The sequence below is a fragment of the Serinus canaria genome, chromosome 1, assembly GCF_022539315.1.
Source record: "Serinus canaria isolate serCan28SL12 chromosome 1, serCan2020, whole genome shotgun sequence".
Taxonomy (NCBI): domain Eukaryota; kingdom Metazoa; phylum Chordata; class Aves; order Passeriformes; family Fringillidae; genus Serinus; species Serinus canaria.
Window position 1 is genome coordinate 100,505,512 of NC_066313.1, and position 19,390 is coordinate 100,524,901.

The 19,390-nt window shown below is 40.3% G+C and overlaps 1 protein-coding gene across 1 annotated transcript in view; it reads left to right on the forward strand.

Moving 5' to 3' along the window:
• Positions 1-19,390, forward strand: part of PHEX (phosphate regulating endopeptidase X-linked) — a 95,162-nt gene that overhangs the window by 42,456 nt on the left and 33,316 nt on the right. Inside the window, exons 12-13 of the mRNA XM_009089711.4 lie at positions 2,849-2,950; positions 18,758-18,835. Of these exons, the coding sequence (XP_009087959.2) occupies positions 2,849-2,950; positions 18,758-18,835 (180 nt within the window). The remainder of the gene's footprint in view (positions 1-2,848; positions 2,951-18,757; positions 18,836-19,390) is intronic.

Genomic DNA, 19,390 nt, shown 5'->3' on the forward strand with positions numbered 1-19,390 from the left:
CAAATAATTAATTACCTTTCACAACAATTTCTGACTTATTTTCAGTTCATGCTTTTCTTCTAAAGTTTTCCAATATCTGCTTTTACAGCCATTGATTTGCCAGCAGTAATCAGTTTTAAATTGACTTATTTAATCATTGAACTTAGCTCTCTATGCAGGAGAGGCACAACCATTTAGGAGACAAGAGATGGCACCCTGTGCTGGGAGCAGCAGCTCTGTGAAAGCCCTGCTCTGCCCTGGCTCAGTAGCCTGAGTTTACCCTTTGACTTTATCTACTTGGACTGCTTTCTCAGGGAAGGATTCCATTTTAGAAAGCACATGCTTATTTGACTTGTCCAAATCTTTGTCATCTGTTTCCCTCTCAGGTTCTGCTTTTCTTTTCATATTTGCCTTCGACTGGAGTTTCCTCTCTGAGATCCAGTTTTTCAATCTCCTTTTTCTTGATCCAGTTTTTAATGTGCTATTTGGCCATTTTGTGGCAAAAATATGTCAGGCATATGCAGTATGTTATCTTGCACAGATAAGTGGGAAGAGTAGGAGTATAAGAAATGTACACTTTATGGAGGGGATGGACACTTTTTCATATTTGCATATGTGAGGAAAAATGATGAGAAGCAGATAGAGCAGAGTTTCTCTTGAAATGCAAGTTAATTAGAATGTTTCTTAGTATGCACATTCCTTTTAGACCAAAGCTTTGGAAAATTATCAAGTCTGAATTCGCAGTAGCACTCGTAGTGAGAAATGCATATAAAATTTATAGTGTAGATCACAACATTCAGTCTTAAAATGAAAAACCCATGGAGATAAAATTACATACAGATGAAATTCATTGCATTTCATTTAGAAGTCTGCATTTCAAGTTAATAATTTGTGGTGTTATCATTTTCATTTCCCTGGTTTACAGTTCTATTTCTCTTCCTTAAGCACTAAGAAAGCATGTGAGTAAAGCACTCTTATTTGTACAGGTTTTTTCTTTTTTTTTCTTTTTTTTTTCTGGCTTATGGCACATATCTGTCTATGATAAGCAAATCCTGACTTACGGATAATATGGATTCTTTCCCCCCCCATGTTTTGTGATTGATGTTTCATACCTTAGATACTTCTTTTATCAAGAAAGACATTATTTGTGTCTAAATATAGCACTGCTTCCAACTCAGAGTGCCTGCAGTGTTTTTTACAGATACGCCTGAGCAGTTTCAGTAATAACTTTGATAGCAGGAATAGGTTTCTGCCCCTGCCCCCTGCAGCTACAGCTGCTGCATAAAGCCTAAGTATACACCAGGGCCCAGCTGCAGAGCTTGAGTTTGAACTTGTAACCTCCAAATACAGCGAGTTCACCTCATTAGTGAACGAAGTTAATTGAGTCAGTGCTCTGTCATCAATATCTTTAAGTTACCCCATTTCCTGGATGCAGTTTACTGTGAATGTTTACTCTTTAGTCATATTTCATTCTAGACCTGCTCTGATTGACCCATATTGCCTCTAAAATTAAGAAAATGTTTTTTGAAAAGGGTAGGAAAAAATAAATAATCCAAGGAACTTTGCTACATTTTTTTCTGACTTCACCACCAAAAAAGGACAGTTCCAGATTAAAATGTTCATCTGATAAATTAATGACAATTTAGCTAAAAGTAATGTTACTTTTGAGGGTTTAGTCCCTGCTTTTAATGACATTTCAGATCTACTAGATTTATAGAATAAGATTATACAAATCTCTGCTGCTTGACATTTTCATTATTTTAAAATGTAACATAACTGATAACACAAAGGTCCAATAAGTCTTCATCTACTGGGTATCTGTCATGTCTTGTGCTGTCTCAACTCTGGTTTGTGCTGAAGGACTCAGGCAATGGCTGGATCCCTCTCATTGCCTCACTCTCACAGCATTCCCAGGGCTGTTTGTCATGGGGTTCATCTGCTGACCTAAACAGAGACGGCTGGTTGCATGCACTCTCCTGGGCTGCCAGACAGGTCCATAGGAATGAGGGCTCTTTAGACTCATATAATGCCTATCTTAGCCATTATATTTCTTGGTTTTTGTCATTTCAGGATTTTCTTAGTGTGCATACTCACTGAACAGTCCTATTATTATTATTATTTTTTACTTGCTTGAGATGTGGTCTTGGCTTTGCAGAGGTGTCTGGAGAAGCATCTGAGGTGAAGTGGTTGTGGGCTTTCCCAGTTTTGCACAGATCCAAGCTGTCATTTATGCTCCAGGACCACAGAAGCAGCTAAGGCTGCTCAGTGGTGTGAGCCAGGGCCTCCCTCCCTGCAGTAACTAAAGGGTAGCAATGCTTCACAAATGCAGCTAAATACAGGCTAAATATTTGGATACTGCTTTGTATTTGGATCATGATGCTGTCAGCCCAAATTCAGTTCTTTGCCAGTATTAATAAGGCATGTCTCTGTCTCACATAAAGCAAACCAGGCCACAGACATTCTCTCTGCAGGAGAGGCTTTATTTGCCTTTCAGCTGGCTCCTTCTGCATGGGCCAGTGATCTAGAACCTAAGGGACAGAAATCTCAGTGCAAAGGACTGCAAATCTCTCAGTGTTTTTTTATTATTTCAAGATGGGTATTCTCAAATATGATATGAAATGATCAGCAGTGAACAGGGTGTGTGATGCCAGAAGGGAAAGAAGATGGAAAAAAACTTACCTTCAGAAGAAGCGTCTTAGTACTGGAGAAATCAGAAATTAGCCTTCAAGAAAGGACAGCAGATACCATCTGATCTGCAATCATTTGTGGTCTGAGCAAATCTATCACTCCTATATACACCAAAACTTTCCTTACAATGATTCTACCATGATATATTTTACTGGGGAGGGATTTATTAAATATTTTGCAGATGGAGGAATTGACTGAAGGAATTCGCTGGGCTTTTATTGACATGTTAGAAAAGGAGAACGACTGGATGGACTCTGAAACAAAAAGAAAAGCTCATGAGAAGGTAATAAATATAAATGTTAAATAAATAAAATCCTGCTATGATAAAGATTTTACTTGAGTGATAACAGTATGCCATGGACTGTATTTGCAGTTCCAGTTACTTCCTGATCATTTTCTTTGTGAAGGGACACATTTGTTTTTCTGGATGCTGAGCCATCTGAGCTCCTGCTTCTCTGCTGAAGTTATTTTTCATTACCTTGTTCTTCTTTCCTTGCATCCACCTTTCCCTATCTGGCTCCGGCTGATGTGGACTATGAGCTTATTTCAGATTTGGCTTTTCTTTACAAAGTCTTCACCTTGACTGGGATCCCAGGGACACAGCAATCTACAGACAGAAAACAGTGTCTGAAACACCTGTGACAGCCAAGAGTATTTGCTGTGAAGAGGGAGGATCTAGCCTAGAAGGGGATATGAGAATAATTCAGGTTTCACAGTTTTTCCAGTGCTGTGGTGGGAGGCCTAACTTGAGACCTGTCTTTTCAGAGCATAATGGTGATCCCAGCTGAAAATCCATTTCCTGACAGGATAATGCCAGTTATGAAGTGTTATAATCAAGGATGCCATTACTGGTCCTGATTGCTTTCAGATAAAAGTCACAATAAAATGCAGGAGGCAAAGGTGAAAGCTGGAGGATGTACTCAAAACCTCCTTTTCACCCTATTCCCACATTTACAGCATGTGATGAGTGGAAAGGAAGATTGTCCAGATGCAGAGCCCTGCCCCCAGAGCAGCAATTGGAAGGGGTGTATAAAAAGACAAGTGGAGGGCGTTGTGTAGGTCTGTGTCCTTATTTACTGAGGCAATGGGATATCAGTGAATTAGTAAGCACCCTCTTTGAATAAACTGACAGGCAAGTGCAGCTGAACTGTTCCTGCTCTCTATGCTTGAATAAAAATAGCAGTGGTTTAATTTAAAAGCAAACCTGGACTTCAAAATATTTAGTAATTCTAATGAAAAAGCTGTTGAGGAATTTTATCATTGAAAAGATTTAAATTCCATATGCAGTCCATTTACATTTTATACAGCAGTGCTCTTCATATATGTGCAAATGAAATAGAGCTGCATAAATGCACCAATAAACTCCATAACAAGAGAACAATAGTGAAATGACATTTATTTCCTGCTAACCTGGTGGTAAATGGGCTGCAGTTACTACTTCTTCCTGGCTGTTACACTATTTCTTTTTGCTAGAAATACCATTAGAAATATTATGATCTCTAATTTAGATATTTATTAAAATTGTTGTAAAATAAGAGCAGGAAGATTTTCTAAGAATTTCATTAATAGACATATTTCTAATAACAACGTGCTTAGTGACTTTGTTCAAAATTTACTACCTGCCTTTCAGCAGGGAAACAATACAAACATTCCCAAAACCCAATGAACTCCTAAGAAAAGCTCTCCCTTTCCCATTTTAAGGAGGATTTTCATCAGAAGGTAGGCTACATCTCCAGTAGGTAGAGATGGCTGTTTCCCTCTGTTGACAGATTTTGGAAAGCACGTGGCACTTTGCTCCCAATTTAGACATGTCATTGAAAGTTCTGAATTTAGTGGGGTGAGTCTGGCCTGAACAATGCATGACAAACTAAATTCCATAAGTACAACAAAAAATAACACTACAAGCCATAGTACTATGAAATGTATAGCCAATGGTTCAAAATCATTCTCACTGAACTGAAAAACCATTTCATAGTTTGCTGACATAGGAACAAAGTCCAACTGGTAAGACAGGAGTGTTATGTAATGCCTTAGATACTGTGGCAACAATTACGTGATACGACTTACGTCTACAAGTTTAAGTTCAGATGCACAGAAATAGCTGCTTGGCTGGAAGGAAAGAGCCTAGAGAGACATTTGGTAGATTTCCAGGCATGGAGTGTGTGCTTGTTTATTAAATATTACTTATTGTTAATGATAGATCTTCTATTTGTCCTGGAACTCTTGGATGAGCATGTTTTTAATTCAAGAAATGGATTCATTACATGTAGGGTCAGATAATTCACAGGGGAAATCTAAGTTTTATAATACAGCAGAACCTTCAAAATCTGTTACACTGTTCTAATTAAATCTCATGAGCCTAGCACTTTCTGCTGTTACTTTTTCAATACTTAGGCTTTAATAAAGCAGCACAGACAAGCATGAATTTTATGAGGGAGATTGGTTGGTTAAAAAACCCCCATTATTACTTTACTGTAGAGGTCTGTAAAAGTTGCATTTCTTTGTCAATAAATGTCATCCACATGCTGGTCTCTGCACCCAGTATGGGGAAACACCAGGCACCAAATATAAACTGGGAGAGAGAGGGTGCAGGGCAGCAGCCTGGGACCTGGGGGCTGTCTGGTCTGGAGAAAAGGAGGCTGAGGGGCCACCTCTACATCTTCCTGAAGTGGGGAAATGTAGAGGGAGGTTCTGAGCTCATCTCCCTGGAGTCCAGTGACAGCATGTGTGGGAACAGTTCAAAGCACCTTCATCAGGAGAGGTTGGACTGGACATTAGGAAGCTTTTCTTTACCAAGTGGGTGGTCAACCACTGGAATAGGCTTCCTGGAGGGGTGGTTGATGGCCCAAGCCTGTGTTTAAGAAGCATTTGGGCAATGCCCTTAACATTGTGCTTTAACTTCTGGTCATCCTGAGGTGGTCTGGCTGTTGGACAAGATGTTCTTCCATCCAACCAAAATGTTCTAATTCTATCAATTAAGTAAAGAAAGGATGCCATTAGTTAGGTAAACGATATTTTGGTCATTTATGTTTTCATCAGTAACTGTCACATGGTAGCTGTGCAGATTGGAGGTTCTGCCCTAAGTTCCATGGCAGAACTGTATCTTACATTGAAATGACTGATTCAGGTATTTTGCTCATCCTCTGTATTTTTAATCACGCTTCATTTTTGAAATGTTTGAATTCTCTGAAAAGAAATTAACTGCAGAAACCTGATGGTGGTTTTGTTTACTGTGCCTGCTCCATGTGATCTATTTAATTTCCTTTAGTTTTTCTTTAATTCCAGGCATATTTGGGTCATTAGCAATTTTTTTTTGCTCGTTTTCTGAAAGAAGAAGAGGGTTAATATGGGATTTGAGTGTCTGACAATGAGCATAGAGAGCCTTGTGGTGATTGTATCTTTAGATGACAATATTGTAATGTAAAGGACATGGCAGGTTTGAAAGAGAATTAAATACAAATCCTCTCTGTGATTCAGATACTCCCTGTTTTGTGTGTTTTCTGCTTCCTGTTTTCTGACTGATGCCCACCTTTCTTTTGTGCTTGGCTGAGGCCAGATTTGTAAACCTTGCTGTCAGCCTGATGTTTCACTATCAAAGGAACCATCGATCTCCAAAGGACTTACAAAAGACCCTCTGGTAGAAACTATTTGTGAATTTTGCTTTAGGCAGCTGGTCAGCTCTAGCTATTCACTCCGTCTGTGACTCTTGTCTGTCCTGTTGTTTTATGTTACTCCGAGGGGACACTACTAATTTGATGTTAAAAGGATCAAATCTACTACTCCATGTGACACAGGGAACAATTGTCTTGCAGCCTTGATATCTGAGAATAATCTCTTTAGCTGTTGTATAGTTTGGAGTTCAGGTTTGACATTCCTTTTGTAACAAAACAATATCATGAGATAACATCTAATAATTTACCTCTCTCCCCCTTCCATTCCTTTTTTTCTGTGATCGAAAGATGAATTTAAACCAGACCATCTAGAAGCCAATCTCACAGAAAAGGTTTCTAACAGGGTGAGGTGGCTCTGCCTTCACGTGCAGTTCTCACCTGGCTCTCTGGATGGAGCTCACGCTGCTTCCAAAGGAGCCCGGAGTCCGAGAGAAGCGCTCGGCTCTGGGCTGTGCTGCTGTTTTCTCTCCTGTCCTTACGCCCCTCTATTCAAGCCCTTCTTTATTGTACCGTATTTGACTGTCATCCCAATTTTGCTTCAAGTATGTCTATTAACCCCCCGAATTTTCAGTGGAATGCTCTTAATAAACAAAGAAACACCCCAAACAGGTTCTTGCCCTTTTAGTCTCCCTTTTGTAAGGGTCATTACATTTTGTCCTCATTTGCAGAACAGAGAAATTATTCAACTGGGTGCAGCCCCAAGGGTGTCTCTGGCAACACTCTTCAAATGCATGTTCTGTGAATTACCCACGGCGGGGTCACAGCCTCTGAGCAGGACTGCAGGGTGGAGGCGAGAAGGGACATCCTTTTGTTTCCCTTACAGTGAAGGTGCAGAATGCAGCCAGCTGTGGTGGCTAAATGCTATTGACAGCTGTGTTTTGGCATGGTGGGCCACTGGGGAAAGGGGGAACCCACAACTGAAACTCCATTGATGTAACTTATAATTTATTGCTTCTGCTCCTCAAAGGATAACTCAATGGAAGATCATCACTGACATGTTAAATTATTCCCACTCCTGGGCAGGAACCATTATTTAATTAATCACTATTTTTCCTTCCTAAAATGTCCTTTGTTCTTGGGTTTAACTGGAGGCTTGGAAAAAGACATTTTTCTTAAATTCTGCAGGTCTCTTGTAAAAGATCCTCTTAGGCTATGGCACAGGAATAACTTCCTATTTGGAAGTTAGTTCTTTTGCTTTGCAGTACTATTTTTAAAGCATCGATGATAAGCCAAGAAAGAGCTTGTTTTTCCTCTAGTAAGATTTTTCTGTAACATTATTAACCTCCTTAAGTCATGGAGCACAAATCCCAAGGTCACTGTGCAATCATTTGGCTCCTGAACTTGCCTGCTGCTTCGCTTTATTTCTAAGGAAGTTGTATATGCAACATTTGTTTTCTCCACATCTCTGAGTCTGAAGACTGAGTCAAGAGGAGCAGAGGAAAACACCAGGACTGTGCCTAGCTGTAGGTGGCTCTCTCAGGCAGTGTTAGGTACCTTTGTTTAGCCTACAGGGCTTATTCTGCTTCTTCAGAGAACTACAGCAAGGCTCCCTAGACAACACAGTGTTATCTGGGCCAATAGCCCCTAGGAAGTCAAGAGCCATCTGTAGAAGCCCTGATTTTACAAAGAATAGGTACTTTAAAGGAGGTGGGTGTCTGTGGGTTATCCCACTGAAGCCATCCGTTTCCCACCAGGAACTTGCTGGCCCTGTCCAGCCCTGCAGTCACTTATCTGAGCCACAGCCCCCTTTCTCAGTTCTCCTGGGTCTCTCTCTTTTCACAGTTGGGGGATTTCACTCTGACCATGACAGTTATACTACTCAGAGCAGAGTCCAGGGTCTGCTTCAGACAGTGGCCAAAAAGAACCAGATGTTTAGAGATGAATACAAGGACAGGGCTAGCATAAAGGGACCCATTCCCACTGTCCTCACTGTCCTTTCCTGGCCTCTGACAAACTGCAGCTCACTTGCTTCTTGAGCCAGAAGTGGTGTCTTTGTATTTACTCATATTTCCTCCTGTGAGTTTGTCTAATGATTTTTTGAGCCCACAACAATTTTCATCATCCACAACTTCCCAAAGCAATGAGTCCCACTGCCTCACTGTGCTCTGTGGGTAAAAAGAATGTCTTTTTGCTTGACTGAAAAATGTCACCTTCTCCTGTGTTATGGTAGTACAGACACCAGAGAATCATCATCACCTGTTCTCTTTTTGTGCTCACTCTTGCTTCTGTAAAGTCTTGGCACAGCAATCCAAACTGGGAGGAAGGAGCCTCCTGCTTTTCTTCACATAGTCTGTCCAAGGCATGCCCTAGATACAGTTCTGAAATATAACATTTCATTGAGATCTGAGGCAAGCCCAGACAGAAAAGCCAGGCACCACAGCTGAAATTAATCTTGCTTAATGCCAAGCTACTTTACTCAAAGATGACAAATCTTCCAGTCTTGAAAGTGGTTACTGGGTGCTCTGCAAAAATTAGAAATGCCTTTTGAGTCTTTTGGGGTCTGTGGACCCATCCTGTGAAAATGAATGCAAAAATATGACAGTGGAACCAGCCCTGAGACTCAGTGCCTCTGATTTCAATGGCTATTTCTAGAATGAAAGCCAGCACAAGACTGATAGAACAATACTTGGTAAAAGAGAGGGATGGAGTTTCAAAACTAAAGCTTGCAAGACACCTTTTACATGTTCCTTTAAGATAACTTTATATCTTTGCTTCAAGGATGTCAGAGAACTTCCCAAAGTATACAACTGCTTCAGAGCACTCATAGAAACTGCTAGAAATACTTCAGAAGAGCTAAGAAAAGCAGGAGAAATTTCCAAAGACTCTAATTGCAGTTAGACACTTCATTCCTGTTCAAAAGCCTATAGGAAAGGCTGCTGACTTTCTAATTTACTGGTTTTACTGGAAAGTTTGATTCAGATTTTCTTGAAACAACCCTGCTATTTCTCAGTTGGAAAGTGTAGTTTTGTTGAGTGCCAGTTAAACCTTAGCCATGCTTCTCCTTTGTGGAAGTGAGCATTCTGAAATTAAGGTAGTCTCTGTCTGGATGCAAAAAAGTCGAGGGCCTGGTGTACTGTAGTAGTTGCAATGCAGGGAGCAGTGAGAAAATCTCCTCATAAGAATGTGTTGAAGTTTGGAAAAGGCAGAGTCACATTTTAATTCTTTTCCAACATGTCTGCATTTCCTTTGTGCCTCACTAGGGGTTTATCTTTCTGATTTAACTCATCTTTGACAGAATCACAGCATGGCTCAGGTTGGAAGGGACCACAGTGGGGTCAGCTGGTCCCACCTCCCTGCTCAAGGAGGGTCATCCCAGAGCACATGGCACAGGACTGTGCCCAGATGGTTCTTGGACATCTTCAGTGAGGGAGACTCCACAGCCTCTCCAGGCAATCTGTTCCAGTGTTTGGTCACTTCCACAGTGAAGAAGTTCTTCCTCATGTTCAGGTGGAACTTCCTGTGCATCAGTTTCTGCCTCTTGTCCTGTTGCTTGGCACCACTGAGAAGAGCCTCCAAAAGGCTCCATCTCTGACACTCTCCCTTCAGATACTTAGAGGCCTTGATGAGGTTCCTTCTCAATTATCCCTTTTTGAGGCTGAACAGCTTATTCCTTCTTCTGCCATATGCATGGACAGATGAAAAGAAGGAGGCAACTCATTAGGAAGATGTAAGGAAAGAAGATGATTCTCAGACATGATATAAGGGATTTGAAAATTTGTGCTACTTACCTAGTTTGGAATTTGGTCAGGCTGCCACTCCTACACCATTCCTTAGATCTCTGTTTGGAAAATGCCAACTTTCAGAGTAACATTTTTTCACCTGGAAGAAACAGAGAATGGAACTTTTCTTCTAGGAAGAGGTGTTCCGTGCTTTTCTCTGAATAAAAATAGGTCTTCACTTTCTATCAGATTAACATCCCCTTTTCTTTCTTATTCATTTTACATCAAATATTTATTTCTCATCAGAAACTTTAATTTTTGAACTCTAAGAATAATCTATCACATCCTGAATTTAATTTAACCTTCACAGGAAGACTGGGCTTTCCTGATCAGTAACCACAGATGTTCTTCTCCATTGGCCAGAGTTGAAACTAATAGCCATGGCATGTTTGCTTATCTCTTATCTCTGGGGTTAGATTGCTGCTGTCAGCTTCTCCCTTGTTATCTGGCTGCTGCTACTGCTCACTCAGTTGTGCAGGGATGTCAGTTCCATTAATAACCTGAGCACCGTGCAAACAGATAGTGGAAAACAGGTGAAGGGAGAGGAAATTGTATTTAACCCTGATCTCACAGCTGTCATTTTTCAGACTCAGCCACGACTACATAAGGCCAGAATGGGTGTGTGACATCAAAACACTTGTGACAAATCTCATGCTTGGAATAGGAGGGAGACAGATGGACAGACACCTGCAGATACTCAGGGACCAGGGTGAATCTGAAGGTTTTATGGCAGAAACACAGCATGGAAACATTGTTATGCTAAATGACAGAGTAATTCCAAAGAGCAAGAGGTCTTCCACCTCCCCTGGAAGTCTTGGGTTGTTTCAGCTTTAGCTTTCACTAGTTTTAACAAGTAAACCTGTCTCCTGTAGAGGTACAGTTACAAAGGCAGTGCAGTCCCCAGCTCAGCAGTAGCAGACATGGAGGTGCAGGAGAGCTGTTCTCTGTGTGGAGGAGTCTACAAGGGCATGCTCAGGGATCTGCTTGGCCTTGCCTTGCTCTCTGCAGTGAAAGTGCATTTCTGGGCTGGGGTGATCTCCATGTGCTGTAAATGCCCACTGAGGAGAGCTGCCTGCTGGCTGGGACTGGGTGAGGAGCTCAGCAGGGCTGGGACCCCACCTTGGACCCTCAGTCTGGGCACTGAGCTGAACAGACCAGATGTGTGAACCAGCAGCACTTCAGCTTCCTCAGATATTGTACCAGTCACTGGGGTCTGAAGCAAAGTAGTGAGATTTTAAATGGCTTCACTTACTGGTATTTCTGGAGTTTACCTGTAAAGAAGCTATGCCACAAGGAGCTCATCAGACTCAGGAATTTGTTTCTTTAGTGGCCTTTTAGAGGCCAGGATACTGTGACTAAGAATAAAGGCTTCCTCAGCTGCCCTCATTTGTGAGGGAGCTAAATGTCTTGTGCTCAGTTTTCTGCATATGGGATGAGCTTCATCAATGTGAAAATAGAATATATTTATATATAATTTATATAATTTATAATATATAATCTATGATCTATATAATTTATTTTAAACTAAGAATATGTAAAGGTTTGGAATAGAGAGGAATTTGATCTTGAGTAGATAGTAGAGCATTTTCTGAGTATTTTTCTCTATGTTCTGCAGCCCATGTATTTAATTACGTTCACATCTGCTTTCCCCCCATATATTACAAGGCACAGACAACTGAGAGTGACACACTTACTGGTACAGTGCTGGTCAGGTCCCTGTTCAAGCAGAAGGAATTCCTCCTCAGAGATAAGACCTGCAAGTCATGAGTGCTCCTGGTGTTTAAGTTCTCAGTCACTATTTCAGTTGGAGCAGTGTTAAAAGGGGTCTCTGCCACATCTGGTTACAGTTGCATCAAGACTGCGGCTGAAGCTCACTTGTGAAATGAGAAATGAAAAGGGAATTTTTCACATGCTAGTCTTTATTTTAAAAAAAAGTGCTCAGCAACCTTTGCTTAACCTTGAAAATGTTAAATGAATGTAAACTGATACAGGCAGAGTCTAAGGTCAGAAGTTGTTCCTTTCTGGAGCAAGTTATTCAGAGTTTTGCATAAAACTGGAGAAGAAACACTGCGTAAATCATATCCCATACAGTTATGATGGGGAGAGAGCTTCCTCACCCTTTCCTGATCTCTGAGCCTGCCCCTCTCTCAGTGTCCATTTCCAGAGATCTCAGCACATAGGTGGTTTTTGGGTCCCTGTGAACTTTCATTTTGCTAGCACAGTGGGCTTTCTTAAGCCTGCTGCTTGCTCTGAGCTAAAACAAAACAGCAGAAAAGATTTTTTGATCAATGTGGGAATGTTTCTAGAAAGAGGTGACATGAACATGGGAGTATGGGTCAACTCATGTTCTGGGGATGAGCAGTGAAGGAGTTGCTTCACTTCCAGGAAGGAGTTTCTATAGAATATGGAATATAATAATTTTTGCAGCTCACCACCAAAGGTGGCTTTTTTTTTTTTTTTTTTAATTTGGAGATGGGGAGTATGTTTGGTTATTTGATTTTTCAGAGATAACTATACTGGAAAACAAGGCAAATAAAGGCAGGAGGAGTGTGGTTTTTTACAGTGCTAAGAGTCCAAGCCGAGCTTGGCATGAGTCCTACCAAAGGCAGCTTAGCAGCACATAGGTGGGGCATGTATCTATATCTGTATCTATATCAGCATGATACTAATGATAGTCTGTGTCTTCAAAGCACAACACCTTCGTTTCTGGCTTGTTTGAAGTGCAGCTGAAAGAGCTCCCAACTCTCCACCCCCCCCCCGGTGCAGTCATGCCCCAGGTGATGCACAGGTGTGCAGAGAGGAATCCAGTGCAGAGCCCCTCACTCTGGAGCTGAGCTGTCACTGCTGCTGCTGCCATAGCTGAGTCATTTTGCATATCTGGGCATCATCCTTTCTTCTGGTCCATGGGCACAATTCCAGCTCCACTGAGAATCCAAAGACCCTTAAAACTCACCCAGGTACTTTGGACAGGAATAGTTATCAGTTAAGCATATCCTGTGCCAGGAGCTCAGTTGTGCTGGTCTGCAGTATAAGTACACTTTTATCTTCAAAGATGAAAATATTTTCTGTGTGCCACAAAGAAAGGTATTGCAGATATGATGTTCTGTTTGTGAAAGACAGAATATATGTGTCTCACATAATGGAATAACATAATGGAATCATGTTAATTGTCATACAGAGGTTGCAAGTGGAAAATGGAATTAAAATAAAATGGACACAGATCTTTTTTCCTCAGCAAAATTAAAGCAAAGCTGGCAGCAGAATAAGTTTCTGGTGGAAGGAGAAAAAATGACTGAGTCTATTAATTGTAGTGCTGTGTTGAACCAAGGAGTTGTGCTTATGAAAATATCACAGTCAATTAGTATGTTTATATAAGTAAAACTGAAATACAGATGCTAATTTCACACTTTCTCTGACTTAGTCCAGTTCTATTGCTTAAAAAAAAAAAAAATCAATGTGGGATTAGTTTAAACTGAAAAGTTAATTCCAGTGAAACTTTAGTCACAGTGCTTGAACCAATGACTGAATCTTTGTATTCCAGAGAGCCAGAATGGATTTAGAACAGAAAAGAGTAGCACTGATGTACACTGTTGCTTTCTCTGACTCTTTTGTCCATGGTAGTCCTACTAAATTTTTAGATGCTTGAAACTTTTTGGTGTGTAATAATAATATTTTCTTGCTGAACAGTAGATATTAGGACTGAACATGTAATCTCAATGAATTGCTGTGACCCTTTTCCTCTCTGTTTCCTAGGATTATAAGGTATGGTATGGTATTTTTGAGTGTACTAAATAGTATTGTCTTGCCAGTGAGCTTTGTTTGAGCGAGGCTTTGGTTTCAAAACTCATTCAAACGAGGAGGTAACTGCTGTGCCACATAACCCTTCTCCACTTTGTCACATCATGTGTCCCCAGCACTTGGCTTGTTAAAGTTCCAGAACTTGTTGGGTCTCCATGTAGTGAGTGAGTGATTCAGCTCAGTGATCTAGCTGGGGAAAAGCTTGGTTAAATTTCTCCTGTGTTATGGGTGTGTTAAGTGGTCCCACAGAAAGAGGTGTTGAGGAGCTGAGGCAGCCTTTGGAGGCTGTGGGTGCAGGCAGCATGAGAAGAACTGTGGACAGAGCTGAGAGGAGTGGGGAAGAAGGACAAGGACTAGGACTTTTTTTTTTTCCATTTGGCAGCAAAAATTTGTTAAATAGACTCAGCTACTTTTGGAATAATGTGTATTTAACTGAAAGCAATTTTATGCGTTTACGGGTGTCATTATTCAAAAAAGTCTCTTGATTATTTATTTTACTTTTTCTTTGACCTTTGCCTCAAGCTATTACAAAGATGGAATGATAGTGGTGTTTTCTGTCTTCATTATTTTAGCAATTATTTTAGAGCATTCAAAACAATTATTGTAATACAGAGGGGATGGTTATTGTGCAGTGTGAAGTGGTGGTATTTGAATTGTTATTAAATGAAACACCAGTTCTTGAAAAGTCTACACAGCTTCTATTATTGTGACAAAACAAAATGAGGACAGTTATGCAACAAAAAGAGGACAGTTAAGCCAAGTTTTAAAAATAAATAATGATAATCTTTATTCTTGAGTATGAATTAGACAGTTCACTACAGATCAAGTACTGTTAAAAATTGTCGTTTCAGGCCAAGTGTTCATGTTTGAGTTGCCACTTCACTTTCCATTGTAGTTGACAATGTGAAAATCCCTGATATTTCATTTTCCCACAAAGGAAATACTGTGTATCATTGGGGTGAGCTCAATCCATCTCTCAGTCAAGTCAGTAGTGATTTCCTACTGACATCTGTAGGATGGGCTTTAGCCCTGTGATGGAACTTTCCTGTGTTTTGCCAAGATCCATCACTCCATTTTCCTATTTTTTCCATATGTAAACCCTAGATAGATGCAGTGATATTTATGCAGCAGTTTTACCAGATGGCTCTTGAATCATCTGTTCTCAATGAAAAATGAAAAGACTGGGCACATATATAAAGGCTGAATTAATCTTTGTAATTAAATGGAACATTACTTTGCCATGAATGATTTTAGCTTTCACAATGTATTTCATGCTAATTTTTCAGTGAACTGTAATTGTATTAATTTTGTATATATTTGGAAGCTTAAAAATGATCTTCACAAAGTTTTTGAGTCAAGTTAATATACAGAAGATCTCTCTCAGACTCATAAAATTTTATTGTGAGATATATGTTTTGTTTTGTTTCCTCTTTACAGTAAGTAAAATATGTCAATACTTAGTGTTGTACAAAATATTCAAGTCATACTCAGAGGCAAAAAGGCTCTCAGAATGCTCACATGCTTGGCTGTCAAGTGAGAATTTGAATAGGCTGGAAACTGGGCTGCTTTGGAGCACTGAAACACGTGTGCATTCCCATGTTGGCAGGTTGTTGAGCAGAGAGTGAAAGCTCCTTTATTATTTTGTCTGTGCAGTAAACTGACTTGCAATGCTCTCCCTGTGACAGGAAGACACTGATGGTAAAATCCTGGCTGTGTTGAGGTCAGTGGGGAAACCTCCATGCACAAGGAGTGGTGGAAGTAGTCCCACTCTGGCTCCTCTGCCTCAGAGCCTGGTCTCTCTGGCTGCTGGCAAAGAAAAAAGTTGTCATGACTTACCCTAAAGCACCCTGCAGCAATGAGTTTCCTTAATTTACCCAACAGCCCAACTCAGCTGAGTGCTTAATGATGCCTGGGGGAAGTACCCCAGTGCCTCTTTTCTTCCTGCACACATGGCTGTTTAATATGCAAATTAGAGAGAGGAGTTAAATGAGCCTTTAAACCAGAAAAAGTTGTGCATGGTGGATTTCTGGTGGATTCATGTGCAATTGCCACATGGCTGGTTGCTGTACATTTGTCACATTTCATTTGACTCCCTGTGCTTGCCTCCTGGAAGGCTGGTCTCTTATACATACTTTTAATCCTATCAAGGGGAAAATAATGACATCATTATCAAAGAGTAAGCAAGCTGTAGAGGAGTTTTCCACTTCCTTGTGCTATGTAAATAAGGAATCTCCCAACTGCTGTTAAATATTACACAAGTGAACAGAAAAATAGGCACAGAAACAAAACTTCCAACATGCAAATTTAGAAACCTGCTCTCAATATGATACTTTCTAACTTGTCAATTGTGTAAATAAATTGTGCTGGGCTCTGCTGAAAAGGTTTGCACCTGATGCAAAGCTTCTAGGAGGAATCCCAGTCAGAGGAATTCCCAAGGACTTCAGAAGGCTTCCTGTGTTCTCTCCTGAGTTTTGCTTTGTCTATAGGAAACAGTTTACCTAACCAGGAGCAAACATCCTTTACTGTCAGCATCAGCTTTGTTTGTCTTACTTGCTCAGATCTCTAAACCACACATATTGTGGTAATGCCTTTTAAGTAATAAATGCAATAATATAACATTTCCCCCTTATCTATCTGTCTGTCTCACAAAATACAGACAGCTTTAGACATTGACAAAGATTCAAAATACTAAAAGCAGCATTTCCTTTTGAAGTTGCTTTCCAAAATCTCAAGACACACTCTGTTATTTACTAGGGTTTTATATAGACTTTATAGAAAATCTCCATTGTGTCTGACTATTTTATTTTCATGCTTAGAAATCTCAGTCTCACAACATCAAGTGTGAAAGTCACAAAGCAAATGATGAACTCATGCAGAACATTTGAGATCCACCTGATTTGTTTAAGTAGCTGACTTAGCAGAAATTAAAACTGTTGGGTTTTGCTTTTTCCTTATACAAAGCTAATTTTAACTAGTATTGAAGCATGGAAAATGGTGAAGGAAATTTTCTGTTTCCTTGCAAAGTTCAGTCAGTTGAACCCAGCAACACCACCAGGAAAAATTTAGACACTCTTGATAACATACAAACTTGCAGATGAATTGTGCTCCCTTCCTGGCTTTTTATCCTCCCTCCCTACCACAGCCTTTAAAATATCATGAAAGACTGCTGAACCTTCTGGCAAAGTGAGGAAACATTCTGTTGAGAGTTAATTTGGCTCATTTCATATTTTCCATTCAGCATTTTTCTTCCATTGCTTTTTTTATTACTGGGGCAATTTGCATGACAATGGGATCTTTCTTGCTTAAGAGATTGTCTGCTCCTGCTGCTAATTTCCTACCTGAAATTGTTATCTTCTGTTTGTGACATCTTAATTATCTCAACCACAATTAATTGTGATGTCACAAATGGAGGATTATGACTTTGGGTTGGAAGTGAGATTGAGTAATTGAAGGATTTTGAAGAAGAAAAGAGGCCTTTCTTCTTGAAAAATAAAAGAGAAGACAGAATGACTTTGGTTAAATGGAAGCAATCCTCCATCACCTTTCTTCTGAAAGTTGTGGAACAGCTGGTTTTATGCTGTGTAGGAGTTCCTGCTGTATTGAGATGCTGTGAAGTGGGAGAAGGGGAAAGTATATGTGGAGGCAGGGGACTCTTTCCTTAAGCAGTCAGTCCCTGCAGCAAAAAGGACATAAAAGTTGTCAGACCCTAAAAAAGGCCCAGGCTCTGCTCATAGAGAGCAGAATGCAGGCTTGGTATGGTTGTACTTGGTTTAAAGGCTAATTATTTATTGTTTGTCATATCTTGGAATATTCATTTGAGTTTTGACATTGGAGTCTGATGACCATGTAGGAGCAGTTTTTGAGGGGTGGAAGGAATTCCAAAGACTTATGGAGAAATTATATTCAGCATCATGAAAACATAAGAAATGAAAGTTTTGTGCTAACCTAGTCCATCACAGCTGTAATTTATCCTATGGGCTTGTCACATTTCACTTCTTGGTATGTCATCTTCTCTTTTTGTGTACCTCTGCTTTTCTTCTGGAAACTTGTTTCCACAGAGGTTCTGGGTGTCTGAGTGGCCTGCTGGTGTTTTTGTGAGGACATTACCAAGGCTGTTTATAAACTCACACCATGAATTACAAAGTGGGAATACCTACAGCTACTTCACATGGGACTGTTTGCACAGGTTGTGCATAAACACTGGGGCCAAGTCATGATTGAAAGAGGATTAATGAAAATTGAAGCATCTTAACACCTCTACTGGCATTAGGGAAAGAGCAAAGACTGCAAAGTAAAGGAGGGAAACTGGATGACTACACACAAATCAGTCCTGTGGTTTTCAGAAAGTACAGTGCCCTTCAGAAAAGGACCCATCTCAGGTGCAAATGGAAGTGGCCCTCAGTGGAAACACCAGGCTGCACTTGCTGGGATCAAGCTTAATTCACACCTGTGCATCAAATCTGTTTTAGTAGTTGGATGTGTACCAGCCACTGTGCCATAGCAAAACAGGCCATTTCCTGTTGTCCTTTGGAAAACAGTGTACAAACAGGCATTTGGCCATCTGATTATCACAAAACCCTGCAGGCAAAATCAGCTGTTAAGATTTTGCACTCAGACACGTTGCTGTAAGTACGCAAGAGCTCTGCAGGCAGTGACAGACCCACTGTGATAATCTGACAACAGAATCTGGACCCTCTGCCTTGTGATTCCGAGCTCATTTGTGGCACCAGGTTTGCCTTGTAGGCAGGTTGTTTGGAAATTACATTAGGATAGCTCCAGGCAAGCCATATAATAATGGGTATAAGAATATCAAGTGGAAACTGAGCAAGAAGGAGAAAAAGCTGTATGCTGAGAAGTGGTTTTATCTATCAAAACTTTTTTTCTCTTTTCTCTTTTTCAAAGGCAAAAGCAGTTATGGCGAAAGTTGGTTACCCTCAGTTTATAATGAATGACACATATATTAATGAAGACATCAAAACAGTAAGTGTCAGGCTTGCAGCTTTATTCATTTATTGCAGCCATTCTTTGCTCTGTTTTGCTGCTGTCTAAAGTCAAAGCTAGTCTTTTGTTTGGCGTGCACTTGGACTCGTCCTTGCCTGGTTGTTTTTATTTTATTTTTGAAGTGTGCTAGCTCTAAATTTTATCAAAATAGTCAGTGCTGTTGTATCTAAGTGAGATCATGAGGCCTGCTGGGAGTAAAGTCTGCCTGGGTGCAAAGAACCTTCCTGCTATTAAGCACTTTAAAGGTTAAGCATGCACTGTAATGATTTCACATTTAGTTATAAAAATGGAAGATACCAAAAGCATTTTTTTCTCAAAATAGTGATTATCAAGAAGCCTAATGCAATTTACCTCAGAATATCACAATTTAGGATGCCATATATAAGTTCTCCTCATATCTCCAGGCTATGAATTGAATTTACAATTGATGTTTATAATCATGCAGGAGGTCCTAACCAATGTACAGACCAACTGTGCTGCCTGCTGGACAAAGATACTGTGTGGGGACTCCTTTCTGCCCCAGTTCCTGTTCAG